The sequence below is a fragment of the Coturnix japonica genome, chromosome 7 (assembly GCF_001577835.2).
Source record: "Coturnix japonica isolate 7356 chromosome 7, Coturnix japonica 2.1, whole genome shotgun sequence".
In the NCBI taxonomy this organism is placed as follows: domain Eukaryota; kingdom Metazoa; phylum Chordata; class Aves; order Galliformes; family Phasianidae; genus Coturnix; species Coturnix japonica.
Window position 1 is genome coordinate 22,310,889 of NC_029522.1, and position 26,856 is coordinate 22,337,744.

The following is a 26,856-nucleotide window of genomic DNA, read 5'->3' on the forward strand; positions in this document are numbered from 1 at the left end:
TGTTCCAGGTAATAAAACTTAATAATTGACTGCAGTTCAGTTTCCCCTGAACAGGAAGAAGGGGAAAAAAAAAAAAAAAAAAAAGGGCTTGGATTATGCCTCCTTGATTTTAGACGTCTGTCTTAAGTCACTTTTAGCGAGGTGATTTTTGAAAGCCTGGCTTCATTCCTGTTCATTATTTAGAGGGAAAATACTAAGTAGTCCATATTTTGTTTGCATTTCCTTCTATATACTTACTGTCTTTTTCTGTGTAAACCATCTATGATTTTCCCAAATTTGTTTATATTTGCTCCTATCTTTTGCCAGCAACACTTAGCTACTCTGACATAAAGTGAAACATCAAAGTACAGTTACTATGATCATAAAGACGGTAAGATCCTTATTTCCATTGTTGTTCAGCAAGCTAGTCAGGTTAAGAGATAGAGAATACCTAAGCTGAAGAATATCCAGAAATGTCTAACCATGCATCTCATGCCTGATTTCTGTCACAGTTAAAATGTTTTGGTTTTTTTGGTAGCTTGCATTCTGTTAAATGCTACTGTTTCTACGTAAGAACATTATCTTAATGCAAATAAATTTAAATAACTAAAATTGACATAATAGAAAGTTAGCTTTTTGTTGACAGTTGTCATGTCTAGGGTCAGTGAAGACAGGAGCTGTCTGTCATATGGATCATTAACTCAAGAATGTGTTAATTTCAGAGAAAACCAGGTCAGGATAGCTTTCAGGTTTCCACCATGAAATTTAGATCAGAGAAAGAAAAACCCACATCAGTCTAAGAGCTTCTCTGTAAGTCTGATCCCTTCTGCTGGGGTGGAGTGATTGCTCACTCAGAGGATAAATTCGAGCTCAAGTAACAACATACATCTCAGTGCTCCCACATCTTATTTGAAGACAGTTTGCATCAACATGCCAGCAGCCTGAAGTTGGTAACTCACTTAGCAGTGTCTTGATTCGAGATGCTTTTTTAAACCTGTGTGATGTGTCATGATAGTTTTGCTTGAAATAATTACTTTAAAAACAGTAAAGTTTCCCAAGATTCCCCATTTTTGGAATTCACTTACCAAGAGATAAGTGCCAATCTTTCATCTTACTATTTTTAAACTATCAGAAATTACTTTTTTTTTTTTTTTTTTTTTTTATTCTATTACTCTCTTTACAAATTCATATGCAACCTCACTCATCACAGCTAGAAATAGCCTAGATTTCTATTCTATTTCTAGAATAGAAATAGTGAAATCTTCCTTTCTAACCCTCTACAGAAAACTAGATATCCTTTTCATTGGATAGTATCTATAGAATAATTAATGAAGAAGCTTAGTGCCTATTTGATGCTTCAACCCACAGGTGGAGGGAGAGGTTAAAAATAGTCATTTATTTGTTCTTCCTTTTCAAGCTGTGATCTTGGTCTGTATTCTTTGGTAGGCTAAATGTTGAGGGTTTTAGTTCAGCTGTCAATTTGAGTAATTTCCCAGCGCATATTACTTTTCATTAGTATTCCATGAGAGCAAGGAGTGTGTATGAGAAATTTATGATAGAATCAGAATGGCTTGGTTTGGAAGAGAACTTAAAAATTATCCAGTTTCATCCCACCTGCCATTGTAGGAGTCCTCAGCCAGAAAAAGCTGAAGTGGTTCATTAAGCTTGTACAGGTTTTATTGAAGTCCCACAGAAGTCACTGGATTGACTCCAGTCAGTTTCAGATCAGGCTTATGGTTCAAAGGGTCATTTTCTGTGTAATCCACTATTATCCTTATCACTTAGCAACTGTGTTCTTTCATTCTCTTTTTAATAGGAGAGATGCTGATTCTTTCTTAAAATGCTGTAACATGCTGTCTCTTGTTCAACAGCTTACTTAGACAAGGACAACCTCTGCGTCTGTACAGCTTATGCAGAAACCTGGGGTGATTACACTCTTTTCCTGTAGGACTACAATCTTAAGTGTTATGGCAGCTATTGAACACACTGTGAATATCTAAATTTAATTTATAGGCTCAGATAATTTCTCATGCAAGAATAGTAAAAACTCTTTTGGAAAGATTTAATTGCTTATCAGAGCAATCGTTAATCAGTCTGGAGACATTGGACTCAGTGGAATTCTCAGATGCCACATCAAAGCTGGAGTTCCCAGCATCTGTATAGAGCTGATCATCTTCTCTAGGGATTACAATCTTCTTATCCCATTTTCTAGCCAATGAACATTTACTTTTCAGTTAAATGGGGTTCAGTTATAAAATCAAGTGTCTGCCAGAAATCTTGCATGTGCCCTGGAGAGTTCCAGAACTGCTCCCAATTAAAGCAAAACGTTCTTGATAAGAAGCAGGTTTAGAGGGAACTGTTTACTTTTCTGACTAGACCTGCTGGAATAATTTCTTTAAGGATAACATTCAGGGCCAATTTAGCAGTTTTTATTATTGGAAACTGTCCCACTTGTGAATAAAAATTTGCTCTTGTTTCTTTTATCAAATTTTCATGTTTCTGTTCCTAGGAAGGCAGAATCATAGAATGGGTTGAAAGGGACCTTTAAAGATCATCTAGTTCCAGCCCCAACTGTTTCCCCAGCAAGCTGGCTGAGGGGACCCTCAGGATAGTAACCTATGAGTGCTGGTGAATGGAGAGGATGGCCACTGGCCTACTGACAGAGTGTGCCTCTCTTCTCATGTTTCCCTTCTTAATGAGCCTGTTTAACTAGTTTAAGTTCTCATGATAGAAGCTGGTTCCTTTAACTTTCCTTTTTCAAAACTTCTTTAGCTAGCTTTTAGCTATCCTTTAGCAAGGGTAACAAAATTGCCTTTTTTAAAAGAAACTCCAACTGCCACTCTGAAAGCCAAAGCAAGACTTCCCCAATTGTACAGAGAACAACACAGCAAAGTCTTTTTGTTTTCCCACCTGCTTGCTCTTGTGGCAGGTGGAATCACACCTGTGCCATCTATTTTTGTCAGAGGGGGGCTGCAGTGCCTGAAGTCTTTGCTGGTTTAGCACAGCAAGGAGAGAATAAACCGTTCCAGAATGTCCCAGCATGGGTTCACTCCACACTTTTTTGCAAATCCTGCCCCACTACAAGCTTTCTGTGTACTGCAAATGACTAGAGAGTGTTACTGAGTTTTGGAAGGAGTTTAGGAGTGTATTGAGAACCTGATATCAAAAGCAGATGGAAACTTGGCCTTACATTTTGGCCGATGCACATGCATCAGGGAAATTTGCTTTAAAACCTATGATATTATTATAAACAACTGAAATTACACTTACTACTGGCTTTTTTTAAGGTCATCTGAAAGGTATGCATTGCAAACACCTTTTTTCATCTCTAGTTTTCATTTTCATTGGCATTGTAAGTCTAGTCATAATTTTTTCTGCTGGTAGGTAAAATCTACAAAGAATTTTGAGACAAATATCCTGCATGAACTCTTGAAAATTCTTCCCTCCTCAGTCTTGCATTCTGTTACAGCCTCCTGTTGCCAGTGAAGTGAATTAGATACTTGAGTGCAGACTCAGACAGCATTTAAAATTTCCTCCAAGCTCCAATATTGTGTATTTATAAGATCCATAAATGTCTTTACTACTTTGTTTGGAGATGCCTGAATCACTGTAAATGTCTAAGACTCTAAAGATTTGTCATCACATTTCAATTCGTAAACCTTTAAAATGCTCTAGAGGAAGTTACCTTTATTTGTTTATACCTTTGCAGTTGACTGCTTTCTGTAATTTGTCTGTCTGTCATGAATTTGATTGAAAATGGAGGTAGAAATACAGCAACAGCAATAACCACGACAACAACAAAGAAAAAATATCCAGGGAGAAAATAAAACCAAAAAACCCTCTGGCGTCTCTTATGCAGACAAAACCCAGCGGGTAGTAGAGAAGGCTGAGAGAGCAAATTTCCATTTTACTTCCCACCTGACTAATGTTCAGATAAGTTTGGATAAGCTTTGGATTATATTTCAAAACTCATTTTAACATGATATACCCATGGATACCTTTTGCATTCTTAAATCTTCTCTGTAGCATTCGCCTAACAAGGCAGGGAATACATAAATTGATATAGATATATATCTGTCAAAGGTTGTTTCATGCAGAGATAAACTCAGTCTCTTTCTGGCACTTTATTTATTTTCCATTTTAGAACAAAGGCTAGAAAGACATTTGAAAGCAATAGGGAACTAGTTCCATCAGCTGTCTTAGATTTCAGTAAGGAATTCCCCAAGCACTGTACAACTTCTACACATCCATCAAGAGCTGTTCATTATAATTATCCTGTTAGAGCGAGGTACCAGCTCTGATGAGAAGTGGTACCATGGAGAAAGCCTTTTACTCAGATGTTTTTATCAGATTCCAGTTGGTATTTTAGAAAGGCTAGTTCAAAGCAACCTGGCTGCAACGCTTGCCGGGAGTGGCTTTGAAAGACATAGCTCCTTGAACATATTCTGCCTTTATATGTAGTTAAGGTTTTATTATATGACTTGAATGACCTGATTAGGTAATATGCAGTGGCTGAACAGAACAGCTGAGTTAGTGTTTTGCCAGCATGTATCACAACCACAGTGGAAAGTGCTGGTATAGATTCTGCTCATTCCTTTCAGTAAATGCGGTGGCAGATAGCACCATTGGTTTCAGTGTTGAAAGACTAAGGTAATCCATTAAGGTTAGCATTGAAATGATGTTGGATTTCACCATTATTGCTGCATATGTAACATTTTAATATTTCCACAGCATTTCCCTTCTAAGTAGCGAGACCTAGCATTGGCCAAGAAATCTAACAAATATTGTTTCATTCCACCATTAATACTGTATTTAAGTGATTTCTAGTTTGAATTTTCTTATTTTGAATTGCTTTTAATCACATTTAACTGTGTTATTATTAAGTGGACTCTTGTTGCTTTGGAGTAGTGTAAGACTGCTCCATGTCCTTTATTGGCTATGCCACACTTTGTGAATGAAAACATTACCAGTTACTGCAGGTTATGTATTGAATATTTGGAATATAGCCAGGAAACTTGCCTCATGTTTGGCCCTTTGTATGTAGATATGTATGTATTCATTTTCTTTCTGAGGTGAGAAAAACAAATACAAACTTTTATCTATGTTTTCCTTGAACAAACAAATATATATCCTAATGAGATCCAAGACTTTGTCTGAGGAAAAAAAAAAATCAATTTCAACCTTTAGCACCATTAGAAATCCAATGAATTTATTTAAATATGTTTTTTGTTTGTTTGTTTGTTTTTTGTTGTTTTTTTTTAAGACTGAACAAAGTTGTCATATTAATGTTTGCTTTTTATTATTTGCAGGGTAATGTGACCTTTTTCTGCTCAGAACCACAGATTGTTCCCATCACCTTTGTCAGCTCCAGTAGAAGCTACTTGTTACTGCCTGGCACTCCTCAAATTGATGGGTTGTCAGTCAGTTTCCAGTTTCGAACGTGGAATAAAGATGGCTTACTCCTGTCCACCGAGTTGTCTGAAAATTCAGGATCTCTTTTGGTTTACCTCCACGGTGGGAGATTGACACTTCTTATTCAGAAAGTGGCAGAAGACCCAGTGGAAATAAGTGAAGGTACTTTGTTTTTGTTTTCTCTCACCTTTCCCTATTAAAACAGCAAGGACTTGACTCCACAGGTAGAAAAGATAACAAAGTAAAGCAAGTACAGAACATTCTTTTTTGTTTACAAATTGTTTCTCACTTTTTGGTGGTAGAGCCCTTTTGTGTAGTTTGAGATATATCTGAATATGGAAAGCTGGCATCCTGAGATCTTCAAGCTAATTGTGCTCGACAGTTATCTTAGTCGCTGTGTTTTCTAAGTCATTCTAAATCATCTTCATTCAGGTCACATGAAGACCTTCATGCTTCTTATCCTCCTATTGTGCTGAAGTCAGCTTGGCAACAGTGCCTTTCAGCACAAGTTAACACAGATTCAGAGCTGATTTTCTTCCTCTAACTGTTGCTTTGCACGAGAATACTACCCTTTATGCTCCACTCCACTGTCCATAGGCATCCTCTCCTTGCAGTCTTAAAATTCAGGAGAAGTTGTTTATAAACACTAATGGGAAGTTGTACTTCGACTCCAATAAACAACAAGAAAATTTCAGACTGTACAACCAGAGTGGCCCAGCTGCCATGTGACTTGTATATGCCATACCGGTGACCTATGCAGAAATATTCTGTTTTGGGGCCATACACATCCCGTACTGCTATGCACCCATGCTGAGTAGGAGACCTGGAAATTTATTACCACATGGGCTGAATATATACTTGGTTCCCAAATGTGAATGGATAACAGACTGATGAAACTCAGAGGTCTGAAGAATAACTGCATTTTCTAAAAGTGCATCTGTTTAAAAATATGTAATATTAAAATATTCCCAGTGCAGAATTAAAGAGGGCAGATGTGTCTATTAAAAGAAGAGAATATCTGACAGAGCTGTCAAAGCAGAGCCGTTCTTTGTGTGTGTTTCATTCCCTTTTGTAAAAGAAAATGAGGCAGCCATGCATCATGTGGATTGTTACAACCTCAGCTTGCCACAGCTGATTGTTGAAAACTGAGTTTCAAGCCTTTATTGCAGGTCCTAATGAGGTTGTTGAGAAAGCTGAGAGACAATGCCAATATTTGGTTGTATTTGTTTTTATGTAGTTCTGAAATTATGAACCTGATCCCAGTCTTTGGTGCCATCCAAAACACTGCTAAACTGCCTACTTACACATGGAAAATATGCAAAAATTGCAAATGCCACCTCCTACATATGTTGGATTGTCACAATAGACTCATGCTTGCCCAAGAATGGACCTGGTTTTGACCCAAATGTAACCTGTTTTGTCGTGACATCTTTTCAAATTTAACCACCATATTTCACCTCAAAATTGACTTGTTCTAGCTGAAAACTCATTCACGTTTCTCTGGGAAACTGCTGTCTTATTCTATGAAAATTGTGTCTGCGGTAGCAGCCATTACTCTGGAAATTGTCTCGTTTCCAAATTCATAATGAAATGGCTTTTCATGTACTTAACACCCCCAATTTTTTTTATTTTGAGTTGAGCTGATCTCACACCTCTTTGTGTCACTAAGTGCTCGTTTGTTTCTTGTGAAAGCTACAATAACAAAAAATATCCAATTAGAGAGGGGAGTAAATGATAATTGCCTCAGCCTGGTCTCAGTGACTGCAGATTGATGGCAGCACATGTCAAACTGTGATTAGGTTACTTTTGATCTTCACTGCTGTATGTGAGTTTATAACTTTTGTTCACTGGTTTTCCTGGCTGTTCAAGTAGATGATGTGGAGTTTCTTTTTAGCTTCATGGTGTTATTTGAAGAACACTGAGATACAGCACTGATTTTCAGAATATAGAGAGAGGCAATTTGTCTGTGAGTATGTAATGAGAAGAAAGGTTACTCAGTACTGTAGACTGCCACATCCCTTCATAGGTTTCTGGACAGAGCAATAATCCCAGTTCTCAGAAAATCCATGTAAAAATCCAATACATAAGAGACTTTGGCACATCCTTCCAGTAATACTGTGCGCTAACTTAGTGCTGAAAGGTTTAAAGGAAAGGTTTTAAGAACAAATCCTACTGAAACCTATTTGAGGTTGTCAGCTTTCATATAGTGACTGAGGCAGGGTATGACCATCTCACTGAATCTAATCTCAGTCATGTGCTTATTCCCAGAAATGCAGCAGAAATCTGCTCTGCATACTCCAATGAGCTATAAGCATTTCCTAATATACTCAAAGTAGACATAATCCCCAGAAGTATTAATAATGTACTACCATAAATGTAAAGAGCCCTGCCAGTCTGCTAAGTGCCTGCAGTATAACTAGCAGGTTGGATTAATATGATCTGCTTACATGTTCTCAGAAACTTTCCTCTTCTTGGGCCGTTTCTTCTATGGCAGTTTACTTCCAGAAGTAGAGTTCTTTCAAACTCAGTTTTGGCTGCGTTGGACTCTGCTGTGCTTTTATAGTCACAAGTTGAAAGCAAAGATTTGAAGAATACAGTTATATCCTGAGCTTCTGTTCTCACCCTTCATATTTGTTTATTTATTTATGTTTTACAGGCACCAATCTCCATGATGGGCTTTGGCATTCACTTAACATCAATGCCAGAAGGCATCGCATTACCCTGACACTGGATAACAATGCTGCCTCTGCTAGCCATGCAACCACTGTCTCAAGAATCTACTCAGGGAACAGCTACTATTTTGGAGGTAGGTTGTTTCAGATGGACACGTGGCAGGTTTTCAAGATGTAGATTTTCAGATGCTGATCACTGAGGTCTCCCAGGTGTATTCTGCAGCTAAGAGCAAATTCTGTAACAACAGATTCTTTTACCACCTGCTGTGCTGTATACAGTGCTGTGAGAAGATCGAAGATCTTCATCAAGAGAGGAAGGGGAAAGAGTGAACTAGCCAAGGAGTAGCCACACTTAGCTGGTGAAACATTAAAAAGCTACATAGCTGTGTTAGCCACATTTGTTTGTCTTCTAGTTAAAAGGTCAGGATACTATCATTATTATAAAAATTACAGTAAATATCACTGTCCTGACCAGTCACAATGACTTTAGACCGTGGAACATAATTGATGTATGGCTCAGATCTTCAAAGGTATTTAGATGCTGTGCTCATATGGAAATTAATGCAGGTTTAGCTCAATTCTAAAAACAAGAAAGAACAATCTTGAAAAATATTACTTCCAGCTTTTTGGAGTGTAAATATTGATGTAGATAAAAGGAGCATCATCAACTTTCTTTTTAGCTCTGTTGTACTTCTGCATTGTGCTTACCACAGTGAGGTTCTGATCTTGATGAATCCTCTGGGTACAGCAGTAAGCATGCACGCATAGGAAGCTTCAGATGGGAAGAAAATGGAATGAAAAGAAGACGGGGGGGGAAAAAGCATTTTGATTTTGCTTAACATACCTGAAAATCTGATGCTTTGGTATCTCCAGTGGCAGATCTCTTACCTTTATTTTTCTCCTCTTCTCGAGGATTTATAGCACAGAACGTTGTGTAGCTTTAAAAAACACTCAGTATAATGAGCCTCTGAATTCTTGCATTAGGAAATCCCAAAGGAAAAAGATGAACATTCCAATAGTTTTCTGCCTCTTTTTTTTTTTCCCACAGGGTGCCCTGACAACTTCACCGATTCCCAATGTTTAAATCCCACTGCTGCTTTTCAAGGCTGTATGAGGCTCATCTTTATTGATAACCAGCCCAAGGACCTCATTTTAGTTCAGCAAGGCTCCCTGGGGAACTTTAGTGATTTACACATTGATCTGTGTGACATCAAAGACAGGTAATTATTGTTTTCTCTTTCTTTTGTTTGTTCTTTTTTTTTCATCCTAGTGGTTTATAAATACAGATTGCATTAAGTGAAAATTCTAATCTGCCAACATTTCAGATATTAGGCATAATAGAGCTACTAATAGAAAATATCACAGCAAAGATAGAAAGAACTGGAGGGGAAATGGTTTCAATTACATGAGGCTCTCTTCACATTGACTTATAGGAAATAGAGTATGCAAATCCAATCAAAATACAGATTGATAAAATGATTAAATTTTATGCATAAATAACATTTGATTGCTTTGAAGTTTTAGAGAGAAATGAAAGAGAAGGAAAAATTATTTGATTCATCAGAACATGTCATCTTAATATAATAGCTGGTTTTGTTAATGCAGAACATCTACAGTTTCTCTTGTTAGCCATTATAGCACATTAATAATGAAGATATCATAAAATGGTTTAGGTTGGAAGGGATCTTTAAGATCATTTAGTTCCAATCTCCCTGCTATAGACAGAGACACCTCCCTCTAGACCAGGTTGCTCAGAGCCCCATCCATTCTGACCTTGAGCGCTTCCAGGGAGGGGCATCCACAGCCTTGTTGGGCAATCTGTACCAGTGTCTCTTCACTCTCACAGTAAATAATTTCTTCCTTACATCTAGTCATAATCTACCCTCTTTCAGTTTAAAACCATTTCCCCTTGTGCTGTTGCAACATGTCCTTCTAAAAATTCCCTCTCCAGGTTACTGGTAGGCCCCCTTCAGGTACTGGAAAGCTGCTATAAGGTCCCCCCAGAGCTTTCTCTTCTCTAGGCTGAATAGCCCCAACACTCGCAGCCTGCCCTTGTAGGACCTCCTCTGGACCTGCTCCAATACCTCGATGTCCTTCTTGTGTTGGGGGCCCCAGAACTGGATACAGTACTCCAGGTGGGTGTCATGAGAGCAGAATAGAAGGACAGAATCACCTCTTTGAAGTGCTGATCACACTTCTCCTGATGCGGATGTGGTCAGCCTTCTGGGCTATGTCCTCACACTTCTGGCTCATGATGAATCGTTCATCAACTGACAGTGGTAGATGGTATGTGGCAGAGATGCTATGAGGCATCTTAATGCTTTCATTGTCACCTTGTCACCTGGTTTGGGCTGCAGGTGACTTCCACATCCTCAGTATCCTAAACGTGACAAACATAGGTCCATGACCGTGCCATAAAACTACTTAAGACAAAGATACAAATGTAATAAGAAAAGTGGATTTTTATTTTACATAATGATTGTCTGGCATATATTAAACTCATAAATAAAAGCTATACATGATCTAGTGAAGATTAGAGTGATGTCCTACAGCACAGTTCTCTGCATAGGCTTAAGTTTGTATCTCCGCTGCATGATCTAGGTGAAAAAGAGAAAGTCAATTAAAAAAGAAAAAAGAGAGTTAGATTCACAGTTGACAAAAATGATCCTTTTATAGCTGGATTCAGTGTATCAGTGCAACTGCCCCAAGGGAGAATTAAGAAGTGTAGGAAAGCACTGCACTCCTGATAACTGAAAGGTATGAGCATTGCTGAAATTTGTGGGGATTGCAGCTTTCACGTTTAGTGAAACACCCAGTGTGCTCTCCCTGTCTGCAGTCTCTCATAGTTATGCTGAAATGGTTTTACAGGGAAGAAAGAAGGATTTATTTTTTTTCTTTTCTGAGTCATGTTACACATTTCACTAATCTTGGATAGGATCCTGAGAGAGGTTAAAGTTACAAAATTGATTTCAAGAAGTTAGAAAAGATGTTCAAAGACTAAGAGGTTGAAATACTGCTGGTGCAGAACTGAAGTCCAAAGTGGTCATAGCAGCAGTAGTTGGGAAGAGATACAAAATTAAAAGAAAATGCATAAAAGAAAAAAATTGTCCATGCTATTTATCAACACAGTTGATCCTAACTCAGTCCTAGATAGTTAATCCAGAAAAAGGCTGAAAACAGAAGTTTTCTTCTTCCCAACCATTTTTAAATGTTCTAGGTTCTAAAAGTCTGTATTATGGCCCAATTAGTTACAACAAACTATACATGACACGTTTGGAAGAACAGAAGATTTGAATTCAGAATTCTGCTGATTTGGAAGTCTGAATTGCTGTCCAGTCTAGCATAGAATCATTGAGTCATTAAGGTTGGAAAAGACCACTAAGAGTGCCTAATCCAATCATCAACCCATCCTCTGCCACTTAACCATGTTCCTTGGTACCACATTGCTGTGGTTCCTGAGCATCTCTTAGAGGGATGACTCTACCACTTCCCTGGGCAGCCTGTGCCAATATGATTTAGTATGCTTGAATATGTTTTCAACTCCTGTTCAGATTAGATCATTATGCAAAGTATCTGACACACATCATCATTTCTAACCACTGTAGTTTAACTAGTGTTCTTTATCACAGCAGCACTTGGCTTTTAGGAGAGCTGGGGTCTAACTCCAGGTGTACAATATGTGGCTGCTCTTTCTTATTACATAAGGAGTGTTAAAATTCTGGAAAAGCACTATCCATGAGAAATACCATCTCTTCTTTCTTAATTATAAGATTTATTGCTATGTGCACTGTAAAGCACATGTTTTTGTAATTTTAACACGTGTGGGAATTGTGTTTCTTAATTAACATGTAAATAGGACATTTGTCTTAGTTATCTGTGCAAAAAAAGCTCTTTGAGGAATATGCTGCTACTTAGAAAGCAATTCATTTGTTACAGACTTGTAGGCCAAGCTCGTCCAGACCTGGGCTCTGAAATCACGCTTAGGCAGCTCACTGCAACTTGTGCTGGCTCTTAAAAAGGAAATGAACAGGTTTATTTTGAAAGATGACAAGCTGGGACTACTACTGATGCCAGCAGTATGTTTTTGAGAAAGCATATAATTGTGTGAGCTGATTATGCACACACGCGGGGATTCCCAGAATAAAGCAATGAACCTCCATTAATCTAAATGGAGCAATTTGAGGGACCAAACCTTAAAATCTCATCACTTCATCTTGAGTATTTGAACCATATGTGATCTCAAGTGAACTTTGCGTGAATGCCTTCTGTCTTCCTCTGTTTGTTTATTCCATCCTTCAGCAGCTCCTTCTGGGAGATAAATGCTGTGTCACTGCCTGAGCTATCGGGGAGTACACAGAACAAATGTAGGTGTTCGCAGGAATATTCAGAGTTTGGCTTTCTTTCCATTGGTGTCTGAGTAGACAGTGCCTTGTGAAAAGGCTTTTGCAGGCACAAGTGGATCTGCTGTCATTGACCCTGCTTTGGCAGAGACCTCCAGGATTGCCTTTCAGCCTCAGCCATCCTGTGAATGAGACTACCAGGTAGCTGCTCTGGTCCTGGCTGAATGGGCCAGGCGATATATGAGAAAGATAAAATTAGCAGATAATATGTAGAAAACTCACTTCTGTGCTTTCAGTGGTACATTAAGACCTTGTCTGAACAGTCTGGAGTTCAGCACAGCAGTCAATATGGCATTTCATCATCTTCCTGATGATCTGCTGTGTCCTATTAAGACACTGCCTGTTCCCAGCCCTTAGCTGCAGTGTCAACATCACTTATGTTCATCCTTATGACATCTGAAGTTATTTCTGATTTGCCATCTTCTTTTTTGGTACCTACACATTGCCCTTAGTTGACACATCCTGTGCAAGGAGGGGCATCCCCGATCTGTTCATATCAAAGCTATGTCTGCTCCACAGTCTTAAAAAATAGTACCATATACCCTTTGCCTCCTTTAAGGCAAAGTTCTTTGTTTCCAGCACCTTGTCCAACAGGAAAGTAAAATCTGTAGAAGGAAATAATCTTCCTTATACTGGTGCATTTGTAAACCTGTTGGCATTACTCCCTCTGGCTGCATGCATTTAATCCAGCTAGCAGTGTTTTGTTTTTAGTAGGTGTATTTGCTGTGGTTGTAGAAATACACAGATTGCTCTGTGTTTTCTGAGGGCGTTGCAAGGTGTGATGCTTATACTGCTCTTGTTATGAAGCATAAGATGTCATAGCAGATTTGAATGCATTTATCCCCAGGTAAAGAAAAAATGAGAAAACAAGATAATATCCTGCTAAGCTGGAGAGGTCTGCTTCATATTTAAAAGAAAGTGGATATGTTACGTTTTATCTCTCTTTGTTGTTGTGTCTTCAGAATTTCTGCTTGATTAGGAGTGCAGATATTCAGCAGGATGTGTTTGCTTTACACTGAATTAATGAGTGAGAAAATACAGTGTCTTGCATTGTGGTACAGAGCAGAAAGTAGCAAGACAGAAAGTGAAAGTGCCACCCTGGGGAGGGTAAGAGGTATCTTTGGGTACCTATGCATGCTTTTGGAGCATTGTGTGTCTAACACTGACCATCTCTGACCAAAAGCCACCAAATAAAGGCCCAAGCAAATAAATGAAACTTATCTTTGCAGATTTATTTTCAGTTTAGAATAAAATAGATCAAGTTTATAGCTACAGGAACCACACAGTCTGTGTGGGATTTGGCACTATGTTTTTTGGAGAAAGAAGGCATCTTCTGAAGTAATATATCCAACATAAAAGTTTCCAGGAAAAAGCTTGACCAAGAGAAAGCCTAATGAGGACAGAATGATGCTTTCTGTCTTTGGTCTTTAATCTCGATGTTTATCTGTATAGCACTTTTGCTCCTAAATTTCTATTTTTGTGAATGTATCCAGAGCCTGAACAAAACAGAAATAGAAAACATTCTCTGCAAAGAAAGATTAAATGTGGTTCTTTAACTAGAAGAGATTGCTGAAGGAAAGCATCATAATGGGCCTCAGGGGTGAAAGGCTGCTGTGCAGAAGGGACCGATCACCTTCTCAGCCTGGATGTATGGAGAGCAGCCATAGCATTGGCTGCCTGCAAAGACTGCTAAATCTCCAACTCTGGAAGGCTTTAAGAACAGGTTAGGTAAATCTGTGAGAAACAACAAACATGGCTATAAACGATCCTGCCTTGGGGTATGGCATGGACTTAGTGATCTCCTGAGTTCCCTTCCAGCTCTGCACAATTGTGTTGCACTTGCTTAGGCTTCTCCTCCAGCTAGAACAGCTGTGGCTTGTTCTTGCTTTAGGGGGGTCTGAAATGTCAACAGCAATAATACTGCTTAAGGGGGGAAAAAAAACAACAACAAAAAATGTAGGAAATATGTCAGGAATTCAGCTCAGAATTTTATCACGTACCTGTGAGAGCTCATTTGGGATGCATCTCTCAGATGCTGTAGGGAAGTGCTGTGGAAGGGGAGCAGATAGCCCTCAGGTAAGATATTGGTGAGTTTTTTTGGTTTGTTTTCCTTCTTTCTTTCTTTTTTTTTTTCCTAACTTGACAAGTATGTGTTATGCATAGAGTGTAAGGAAATGGATGAGCAAGAACACTTTTTGCTTCTAACCATACATTATTCTTTTTGGTAGTTATAGGATGATGTTCTGTGAATGGTAGAATTTTTTCTCCTTTTTTTCTTAGGATTTCTTCTTAGTGGATTCCCCAAAGTTTAGAATAAGGATTAATCTCAGGCTGTATGTTTTCCTTTGATGAACACTAACTTGATTCCTTTCTAGTTGACTCTCTATTTTCGTGAGATTGGGTGCCTTGTATTTTATGTCTGTCCCTCTTACAGATGTGGTAAAAAAAATGATGGTGAGAAGTTTGTGAGGTGTTAGGAGGAGACAGGGACTGAGACACTGGACAGTTATCATCTGCATCTTCACCTTTGTAAATCAAGCTAACAACTGTGTGCTGATCCCTTCACAACCTCTGTGTTAGTTGTAAAAGAAGCACAAATATAGTTGGATGAATTCACTGAGCTCAACCTTGGCCTGACCAACCCTTTCCATGAAGTATATTCTCCTTGGGTCACTTGGAGTTGATGCTGTGTGCAACTCTTAAATCTATCATTCAGGTCATATGGCTGTTTTTAAAACTGATCCTCTGCTCCTATGTGTGTCACAGACTGTTCTCTACAATGAGAGATAGACTGGGGCTATTCTGCCTAGAGAAGAGATCTAGGCAGAGTTGTGCAATGAGGAATGGCTTGAAGGATGTGAATAATAAACAGCTATTTGCTGCTTCTCACAAGTCAGGTCTTACACAGCATCAAAATGGGTGTCGTTAGATGATATAAAGGACAAATGTAAAGGAAAAGAACAAAAAAAGTCATACATGAAGCCTTAAGGCACAAATTGGTGGAAGCTGGCCAGGTGTTCAGTGAGATGCTCAGTGAGATGCTCTTAAACTCACTTAATCAACACTGTTGACGCAAAGTGAAGTCTGGAGAGAGGTAATAATGTTAAGACTGAGGAACTGAAGCTCCTTACTGTTTTAAAAACATTCTTTTCCTTGCGGGCAACTCTTTTGTACCTCAATTTTTCAATGCAGAAATGTTTTATAATAGCTGTACTCATTTCAAAGTATGTTGGAATGTGACTGTGCATTTTGTCAAGTCATGATTCATTCTACACTGTGTTTTCTCTTTCTGCATGGCAGTGGGTCAGTGGGCACATGGATCTGTCTGTGAGTGGATGACCAACAATGGAAGATATAGCCTAGGGGAAATTCAAGCAGCCTCTCAATTAAAAAAAAAAAAAATGAAATGGGTAGGGAAACAAACATGCAGGTGCTGAGAACTTGGCCATGCTGTTGAGAAGATCTGGGATTTCCCTTTCAGCAACTGTCTGGATTGCCAGATTTTGAAACTAGAAATACTAGCTTCAGTCCGGAAGCTGAGTTGGTTGTTTATAGTAGCTGGCATCCTATTCAGTTAGTAAATAGAGGAATATGGGCTCATGAGATACTGCAGCTCAAGAGTTGCCATGGATATTATCAGGAAAATCATGCCAGAAAATCATTAAACCTTAGTCCAGAAACACCGTGGTTTTCCAGCCCTTCATCATATGGCACAGATGCTCCCTTCAGGCTGCACAAGTCTCTTTTAGCAGATGGACCCCTTGGAGTACAGCAGCAAGGGCTGAGGTGTTGCCTGCAGCTTGAAAGCATGGGCTCATTAATGTCATACTCTTACTGTGTGTAAGGGGACAAACTCTGCTTTGTAGTTTTAGTCACAGAGGAGAAAATTCTGTATCCAGAAGTTCTCTAAGAGGTGAGATCTGGCATGGTTTCTCATACCACCTCCTCCAAATTCTCTAAAGAAACCTGCTTTAGAGGCCCTGACTGTAATTGTGATAGCTTGCAGCAAACAGATGTAGTGAGGGAAAAATTGGCTTCATTTCCTATGAGTTCCAATGAGTTTTTATTAAACTAGTTTGTTCTGCCCCTCAAGATGGTGCTGGGCGAATCTTGATTCCATCAGAATTTTGAGAGAAGAATAAGCACATCTCTAATAATGATATTGGTTATATTAATACTTTTGAGTTTCTCGACCCACATCGCAATGGACATGTTATTTGGGTTGTCCATTGACAGAGAAATCTCTGTTAAAGAACTGATTCTACCCTCCCAACTCAGGCTGAAAAAGCTTGAAACTGTTGACTTTTTGATTGCAAAGTTTAACTGGACATAGGTAGGACTGAGGAAAATGGGGGAGCTTGGTCCACCCATGTTTATATTGCTTTAAATTCTATACACCATTTTTGCTTATGTATCTGAGACAGTAATCTTGGGATTAAGAAAGGCATTTATCTGTTGAACCTGTCATTCATAAATGAATGATGAAGGTAGTCAGAACCTCCTTTCCTTTAGGCACAGATCCATATGAATGCATAAATACATTCATTACTGACTTCTATGGGTACTTAATCAGATTGCTGCAGTTAGTGTTGATTTTACACTGATGAAGCTTTTACTGGGCTGTCCTATTTTTACTTGGCTGGCACCCTGCCCTCCCTGTAGCAAATACTGACAGTACTTGTCAAGGACAAGGTGGGAGCTTCTCTTCCCTTAAACAACTTAAGGGAAACAAAAAAAGCCCAAACAAACAACAAAAAGTAGCACACAAAAAAAAACGATTCATGCTGAATCCATGGTGGTGGAGGGTGATGGTGTGTCTTGCAGAGTATCCTGGGAGTTCCAGGGATTTTCAATTAGAAATGTAAACTTGACCTCAGACATCTCCTTACAAATCCTGACAGCGTTCATCACTGTAGCATCAGCAGGCGGACACAAACACACACTGCTGTTGCTGTCCTTATTAAACCAAGATTCATCTGCATATTTCAATTCTTCTAGCAAATATAAGTGGAGAAAGCAGCATGTGATTTACATAGTAATTACTGCAATGGGATTGGCATTAACAGTTTACTTCATTAGGGAGAGGCATACTGAGTTGATTCATGAGTTTTCATCCCTGTGCTACTTGAGTTATAGAGCACAAAGAAGAAAATAGTGTTCTTTACTTCCTACCCTTTTATCCTTGCCCATGTTTTATCTGTGAAAGTTCCTCATAATATTTTCTAAATAAATTAGCTTCAAGTGTTCCTTTTTCTTGCCAAATAGGAGTGACCTTTTAAATCCTGCTTTTTACATACTTAGTTTGTAGATTTCATTACATTTTATTATCAGTTTTTACTTTTGTAAGAAATAATAATTTCTGACTTTTGCCTTTTTTTTTCTTTCAGTACTGAACTTAATGTTTCTTCATGTCTTGTACTGTCAAAATGGACCTTTGGGAAATTAATTACTATTGCAGGTGAAGCAAGTTAGAATAAATCCGATAAAAGTGCAAACTCTTTCTGCATTTCCCAGATCGCTTCTAAGATTTAATGCATGCCCTACAGCCAAAACCTGACTTTATATGATTTTTTTTAATTGATCATGCAAATGAGAAAAAATCCTGTTTAGTTATGCCCAGTGAGTTTTAATTGTATTTACTATAGTCCCAGGGTAGGACTGAAAAAGTAAGTACTCGATAAAACATTCACTATCCTATAAATATGTGTGGTGCATCTCATAAGGAATTAAAAAATCATTTCTCATCCATTCTTATTCTCTCTACTGTATCTGTTTTCAGTATTTAGTGTCTTTTCTGCAGAAATGACAATTATGTGACAGCCTGATTTTTATTTTTTTTTTTCCCCTTTCCAAAAGGTTTCCTTAACAGTTCCCTTATTGGTTTTATAGCAGTGAGTCAGGCCTTTTTGGATCCCACCTTGTGAATTTGGCTGGTGATTAAAACCAAGATGAGTTGATGACATAAAGAAAACGATGTTGTTATTCCCCTTCAATTTTTTTTCTGATTCTGGATAAATCAAGAGGTAGATCTTAATTTTGCCAGTCTGTAACACTGTCGGTAGAGTGCTTGAAGCAGCACACTATCAGATTCTGTACCTGTGTATTTTATTTTAATTAGTCCGCTGTAATGCTACAGGGTCAGATAATTCAGGTTAGAGTTTGTGTGATCTTGTGTCAGTTCTTTGGATGATTATGTTCCTCCTCTCATTTTATCTGTCATGTCTCTTTCAAACATAGGCTCCAATGGATATGTTTACAAATAGTATATAAGAACACTGAAGATCCTTTCTGGTTCCACTTTAATGAAAGAAACTGATGGCAGGATTTTAAAGAATTTGCCCTGCTGCTTATGTTGGTACTTTCTAAATGCTGACAGTTTGTTCTGTGTGTTGTAAGTTCAGTATGTCAGAAATTGCTCCTTTTTTGTTGATTTTTCCTTAGAAAATTTTATTTTCTCCTTTATTAAAAAAGAAAAAGGATGGTAAAGAAAGGGAAGGGGGGAATTCCTTTATCTGAACTATGCTGTATGATGGGGAAATATAAAGAAGTCTGTTAATGACTTGCGTGTAAAGATAAATGTGCATTGGACAGGAAATAAAAGTACATGGCATTCTGTGCAAATGAGGAATCCCTTGGTGTCTTTTCCCTAGTGTATGTTCCTACACCACCAATTAAACACACAAATGTATGAATGAATGAAACCATTGAAGGCTGCTCATCTGGGGGTATGAGTCTTGGAAACCCACTCAACAGCACACAAGTTTAGGATGGAAGGGAAGGATTTTCAGTAAAACCAAGAATGATTTAAGTAAATGAAATCAATTTGAGCCAGCCTGAAATCAGAGTGTCAGATTTTAAATCCCTGCAGTTCTGCAAAACATCTCCTCATCTTCTCTGGCTTAATCTAAAGTTTAAACTGCCTGTATAATACAGCTGGTGACAGAGCTTCTCTCTGGCTGCTTAAAGTCTTACTGACAACTAAATGAAATAAAACCATGTGGAAGAATTCCCTGCTGTTGGTCTGCTATATAAGCTTTCCACTATCAAATGATTTCCTTCTGTGGTAATTATGAAACAAAAATATGTTTATACAAGGAAATTCTCAGTAAAATAAGCAATTACACTGTAAGTTGCTACCTCTGAAGAAGAGACAATTTTCTGTCCTTTATAATATGAAAGAAAGTTAATATTGAGTTTATTTGGTTGATGTAATGAATTGATTTTGCTTATTTGGAGTAAATTTTAATGATTTTTGTTTTACCTGACTGTTTCATACATGCAACTCCATCTGCAGAAAGCAATGATTTGAGACCATGAATGGTGCACTGTAGGTATACTGCGTTTCAGAGCAAAATAGGTTCTTGAGACTCATGCTGTATTCATTTCCTGAATCTGAATTGCACACATACTGTATGTTAACTTAGTCCCGTTCTTTTCCACATAAGTTTGGCTATTTATTTTATTTTTTTCCATGTGAAATGAGAAAATGTGTTGACTTCAAATCTCAGTTCTGTGGTGTCAGTACAGGGTAACTAAAATCTGATCTGTAAAATGTGTTTAGCAAATGCTGTAATGGCTAATTACCAAAACTAGAACAGCTTTCATAGATATCTTCCTGTATCTATGGTCACCCATATATATAGTTATAGGAAGATGGTGGAGTTGGAGATACTTACCTTTTGTCTTTGATAGGAAGTGGAAAGCTTCCCCAGTAATGCTGTAGAAAGGGTTTGTCACTGAATGAAGCCCCTGTGTAGAAAGAAGGCAGCTGGAAGGTTGATATAGGGCTTTTGAAGTGTCTTTTGGAATCCAAATGGAACGTGACATTGAGTTTCTAGGGGGACCTAAGTAGTGTTTGCTCTCACTGTTAATCATGCAGTGTGCAGCCCCATGCTCTTTTAAAGGCTAACTGCGGTATGTATATATAGTCAAATACCCTGTCCTTGTTTATTTGTTTGTTTGATTTTTGCAGATGGCTTTTCTGCTTTTGCTTTGTAAAATGATGAATTCTAAATGGAACAGCTGTCTGTACAGGATGGTTTATTTGTCTTTTTTATTTTTATTTTTTTAATTTTCAGATTTATTCATATAAAAACCTTTCTGCTGATGCCAAGCCAAACTGTCAGCACATTTACCTCTATTAAAAATGTAGGTGTAGGTGTTCTGACAACAAAGCAGTGAAATGCTGAAAAATGCCTTTTATCTAAGCATGGATAATAGGCTTTTTTTCCTTGCACTTCCATCAGTCCCTGAACAGCCTCTTCCCACAGTTCTGATGTGCCTGGGGGCAGTTAGCATCAACTTCAGGTCTTCTAAATGTTGGTCTCATGGTAGTATTCAAGTGTAGAAGCTGAGAACCAAATTGTCCAACAATAGAAAGTGTATATTTTTAAAGTTCTGTCATTAAATTTTTGTAAATCTCAGAAATAAGAAAAAAAACTCTTTGTACCAGATTATTCACATGACCTCAAAATGCTCTTCTTTAGTTAATTTTATGTCTATTAAGTGTCGTAGAGTAGATGACTTCTACCACGGAAAAGAAAAATCCTTTATTCATGTTGCTCTTGTTCTTTTTGTGCTCTGACTTTTCTTAAGGTTTAATATATTTAGGGAAGAAAATATAAATGGCTTTAAAATTTAAAAATAAAGTAAGCCACAACAGTTTTTTGAAGTAGTACAGTTTTCTGAAGCTGAATGAAGAGAGAGAAGTTGGGAAGTACAGTAAGGAGGAGAGAATGTGCACTGAGTTAAAACAGACCTGTAAAGCATTAATTCTTTGCTGCCAAAGGGTGAAAGTAGATTGTTGTGGTAACGCCATGAGTTTCACTGTAAGTGCATGCCATCACTGTTAATATTCCATGTTGTTGAGTTTACGTGAAATAGCCACTCCCCTGAAATATGAAAATGAGCTGGAAGGATGGGAGTTGCAAACACTTTAAAGGAAATGCTGCATTGGAAAAGATGCTTTTCACTTTTGTATCTTTTCTTGTTACAGTTTTACTGAGTTGCCTCAAAATGATGCAAACTGAGTATTTTAACATTGGGGGTATTGTGTCAAGTGTGTTGGTTTTGTGGGGGGCTTTTTGTGATACTGGATTTTTCTTCCTCTCAGATTTTTTTATTTATTTATTTCTTTTTTTCCCCTCTTTGTTTGGAAGGGTTACAGAGTTGTTTAGTCAGGATGTGTTGTGCTGGCTATAAAAAAATCTGAGAGGTGCTTACTGAAAGTACCAGCTTTATTTCCAGTCAAGTGCAGGAATGTGTAGAATCCCTTCAGCCTTCCCACTCAAGTAATTTAGCCATTGTTATTTCTTCCTCATTCCTATAAAGGACCAAATTTTGCCTCCTCATATCTATGTGGCTTGTCTTTTGGATTCAAAAGAAGCACATATATTTTTGGAGATGTTTCATGTAAGGGTAGTGAATGTTTTTGTGCAGGCTTTGCTTGTTGCTCAGATGGCTAACGTATATGTTTTCTCGCTTGACTGAAGGCAGAAACATTTTATTTGTCTCATTCATTTATTTATTTTAATAAGATTCATTCACCATGAGATATTCTATGAATTAATCTGGAATCTGGAAGATCAGAGTCCCTGGACTGTCATAACATGTCTTAGGCAAGTCATTAAATTTCAAAGTGTTCCATTTATCATGCTCACAAAAATTCAGTCAATTTCTGTGCTCCTCTCAATTACAAATAGGTCAGGAGCTACTGCTTGATGCAGATTTTTGTCTATGAAACCTTCTATGATACCACTGTGATCTTTGCTATAACTGCTTAATTCCACTAAAATGCAAATATGAATCTATACTTTAAATATATATGTATTTGAATACTCCAACATAATGATCCAGAACAACAAGCAAATAAAACAGCCTGTGATTTATCCATGTCTTGATTAATTTTAATCATAGCTATTTCTTAATTTGGACTTCTCCAATAACTACGATAAATTTTGCTTCTAATGAGAACACAACTGCTCGGTTAGAATGGGATTATGGTAATTATTAGAGTTGCAAAGAAATTTGTTTCATAAGCTCTTAGAAGGGTTAGTTATCTGACCAAAACCAAGATCAGTATTGTTGGTGCTAATTAAAGCTAATAGACTAAGGAATAAAAAAGATTTAATTGTGAATTTATGAATATCATTAAAAGCTTACATGGCTGGTTTAACTTGTGTGTTATGCATTGTTGGGGGGAGAGAGCGCATCTGCATTCATAAGACAAACAGAAATGAGAAGTGACCTTCAGTTTTGTTAAGCCTTTATACGGAAGTTGTTTTAATGGAATAAACGTGGCTAAGCCTCTGATATGGGCCTTTGGCAAACTACAAATGACTAGTAATTAGCTCTACTGTGTGGGGTTAATTATTAAGAGATAGCTTAAAAATAGGCAGAAAATATGTTTGTCCCATACACTGGTAGGGTAAATTATGATGATAATATATTGCTGGTATTTTTATCTCTCTGTAGAGCTTTATAAACATCAGCCATTTCTTGTCTCCAGCATCCCTATGATGTGAACATTGCTACTTCTCTTTTGCAAGTGATATAAATGCACGTTTATCAACAAAGAGCTGGTAGAAGTGAAGGCAATATGGTGAGGGCAAAGGCAGGCGTGACCAAAGTGCAAACATGAGCAAATTTCTCTTCCAGGCAGAACTTAAGGATGAATGGATGGTTAGATAGATAGATAGATGGATAGATATGCCACTGTAGAGCTGTTGAGCCATTGTGTTTCTTCTTCAGCCCCTAGGAAAAAGCAGATGGGAAAGTGCTGTTTTGAGGGATCTTCCACCAGACAGTCCTCCCTGTGAAATCCCATAGGCTGCCCTTGCTTCTTCAGAAATGACCCACAGCTTAATCTTTTCTCCATTGCCAAGATGTAACAGCAGAAGGGCTACCTGAGCTGTTACCACTGGCTAGATGACTTCCCAACATACCACTGGAAAACCATTCTCAGATTGCCTTGTCATGGCAAGCAAAACCAACAGCTTTGCTCATCCCTTTTGACTGTTTCTTGAAATGTCTAAATAAAAATCCTGAGAAATGGTATCTACTACAGAGAAACAGACAAATTGATTGGACTTTTAGATGCACGCTCTTCCTTCTCTTGCAGTGCAGCTCAGGTTCAACATTACAGTTTTTACCCAGCTGTTCCTTACAGCATTTCAAGAAACTCCCTGATGAGCAGGAAAACTAGGCCTACATTTACCTTTTCTTTCCTTGCTCTATATTTGAGCTCAGTGATGAGTGGAAGCTATGAAGTTGATTTTTATAAAAGCAATATATCTTATAACTGCCTCAATAGATGTTACTGATAGTTATAAATAACATATTTTCATCTTGAATTTCTTATGTCTCTAATATTTGAATAATAAATAATGACTGCATTGATTAAGCAATAATAAAAATGAAATAATCTTTCATATGATATATTATCCATGTAATTATATGACAGTATAATGGTGATTGAGTAAATCTGAATTCTAGATCAAATCTCAGACTCATGTATGCAGACAAATATGTATACACACAAGCACTTACACAATGCAAAAAAAAAAAAGTTTGTTTGAGTTGAGATCATCTACAAGAAAGTCAGGTCTTCAGCTGGTACAAATCACACAGTATCACAGTATCACAGTCTTGTGCGGGCTGGAAGGGACCTTAGAGATCATCGAGTCCAACCCCCGGGATTCGAGCCTCCTGTGTAGTTTCAGGGACATTGTCGCTTACTAACATTGCTGAAAAATCTGGGCCATAAAACAGATTTTGAACTTCCATTTACAGCCAAGCAGACCGTAATAAAATGCTGACATGTGTGAGATGGATTGATCATCTGTTTTTGATCCACCTATCACAATTGAATCAGTGGTATAAATAAGTTACTCAGCATACAGTGTCAAAGAGATTATCTAATATACAGTGAGGGAAAAAAAAAAACAAAAAAACTATAAGAAAAGGAAAGAAAAGATGAACAATGCAATAAGCTCTGTTACCACGTAGGCTGGTGTAACTCTATTACGCTGCCTGCACTGATACTGCTGTTGTTCAGATCAGCATTCACCTCTTGTCTTAGAGACTGAATTTATCTCCCACAGCTTTTGTTTCTGCTCACATCCCAAGTTGCATGCTGCTACGCCACTTTCTTTTAATAATTTGTTTTGCAATAATACTTCGGAGGCATACCAACTAAAACAAGGAAGAGAGAATGCAGAACTCATAATTGAAGCATATTTTTCCTTTCACTTTGGAGATTTTCATGTCATTTGCGTTATCACTAAATGTAATGCAGCCTAATTTCAATAATGAATCCCTGTTTAATGAGGGAACTGGGGATTCTTCTTTGAAACAAGATTCCAGGAGCATTTTCACCTGTTTTTTGTCCTCTTCTTCTGTTCTCAGATAGTTTGTGGCACTTTAATTGCTAGAGAGTAGAGGACAAGTTGAATATTTTTTGGAGAGTGATCTTTACCCACTTATTGAATTTAAATAATGTTGTCTTCAGTGCTTGCGTTTGAAGTGAATCCAAGATCAGAGGAATAAGTAATTATTTCAGGTACTACACAGCAATACAGCTCTGGGAAACTCATCCCTGAATGGGGAAGAGAGACAGTTCTTTTTGTGTGTTTTTTGTTTTCTTTTTAAACATTATTTTGAATGAAATATTTATAATTAATTACCCTTTAAAACTGTTTTTAATCAGATGTTTGCCTAACTACTGCGAACATGGAGGAAAATGCTCTCAGTCCTGGACCACCTTTTACTGTGACTGTAATGACACAAGTTACATGGGGGCAACCTGTCATAATTGTAAGTAAACCCACATATTCAATGTTTCTAATACAACTGGTATGTCAAAGTGAATGCAAGTCGGAGAGGAGTTTTATGAGTGGTAATCATTTTTGGAGAAAACAAAGCCTAATTACTTTAACTGTTTTCCGTGTTATTTCCTACTGTGTACGTTGAGTTGGAGAATCTTGTGTTCATTTACCTCACAGACATGTTGGTTAATAGATGTTCTCAATGGTGACAGGATGAGGGAAAATGGCCTCAAGTTGCTCCAGGGGAGCTGTTTAGGTTGGATATCAGGAAAAATGTCTTTACAGAAAGGGTTGTTAAGCACTGGAATAGGTTTCCCAGGGAGGTGGTTGAGTCGCCATCCCTGAATATGTTCAAAATCCATTTAAATGTGGTGCTCAGGGACATGGTTTAGCGAAGGATTGTTATGGTAGTATGGATAGGTTGCTGTTGGACTTGATGATCTTGAGAGTTTTTTCCAACCTGAGCAATTCTATGGCTCTATGTTTTGTTAAATTTAGCTAGGCTAAGCTGGGTGATTGTAATCTCTTGTTGGGATTTTCAGCCAGTAATGAATATATGCTATAACAATTAATTGCTTTTCGTTAGTCTATCTTCTTTTGTTATTTTGCACCAATGTGTAGGCCAATGGAGGGTATATGTGCCATCTCTCCTGTAGGTTATCTTGAAGCTCATGTTGAAAGCAATTTGCTGAATGATTTAGACCGCTGCTATTAGCAAGGATACAGGATCTGAAATGCTGGCAGTACATGAAGCATGCAGCTAGTGAAATCCACAGCAATGAGTATTAAGGTGATTGAAGGCTTTAAAAAATGTATCAAATGCATCACAACTCTCCACGTGTTTGCTGAACACTCAGGTGGCAGATAGGGTGAGACTGGTAAGAGGAGATACTCAGTGGAAGCTAAGAATATAGGCAACTGTACTCTAATTGTGGAGATTCTGATGATTTGCTAATTAATGACATCATTTGTGGTGTGGAGTCTAGAGTAAATGGAAGAGATAGTTAAGAGGTCTATTCATAGATTTGCCTTCCAAGTTGAGAGCACAAAGGAAGTGAAGTATTGCAGACATCATCTGCACTATACCAAGTCAGATAAGGATATGAAGAAAAATGATGAGTTAGTAGTTTAGAAAAGAGGGATTACTGTTTCCCCAATATTCCTGCTCTTCCAAAAAGCGTGTGAGCTTGCTGTGGCTTGTGTCTGAAGAAGGAGATTATCTGTTTATTCCAGAGGACTGGTTCATGGCTAGTTTTCCCAACAAACATTTCTATGGAGTTAGTAAAGAAAGACTCTTACTTCTGTGAACTCATGTTTGTGCTCTCCCTCATCTCCCAAAGGCACACAGAGACCTGCAGTTATTTAAAGTTTACTGTTGTAAAAACTACTCTGAAAAATTTCTCGGGAAGATCTATGATGTTAAGACTTTGCAGCAGATCAAGCTGTGCACATGCAATGTACGGCTATTCAGCTGCTGAGCTTATTTACAACCATATTAGCAACTAATTTGATTCCAGCTGGATTGTGGAGCCAGCAGTCCTGTAAACTAAGCAACACTGATAAACAGCA

The 26,856-nt window shown here is 37.9% G+C and overlaps 1 protein-coding gene across 1 annotated transcript in view; it reads left to right on the forward strand.

The window, feature by feature from the left end:
- CNTNAP5 (contactin associated protein family member 5) overlaps positions 1 to 26,856 on the forward strand; it is a 252,770-nt gene that overhangs the window by 122,887 nt on the left and 103,027 nt on the right. The window contains exons 8-11 of the mRNA XM_015868834.2: positions 5,289 to 5,553; positions 8,048 to 8,197; positions 9,112 to 9,283; positions 25,170 to 25,276. Of these exons, the coding sequence (XP_015724320.1) occupies positions 5,289 to 5,553; positions 8,048 to 8,197; positions 9,112 to 9,283; positions 25,170 to 25,276 (694 nt within the window). The remainder of the gene's footprint in view (positions 1 to 5,288; positions 5,554 to 8,047; positions 8,198 to 9,111; positions 9,284 to 25,169; positions 25,277 to 26,856) is intronic.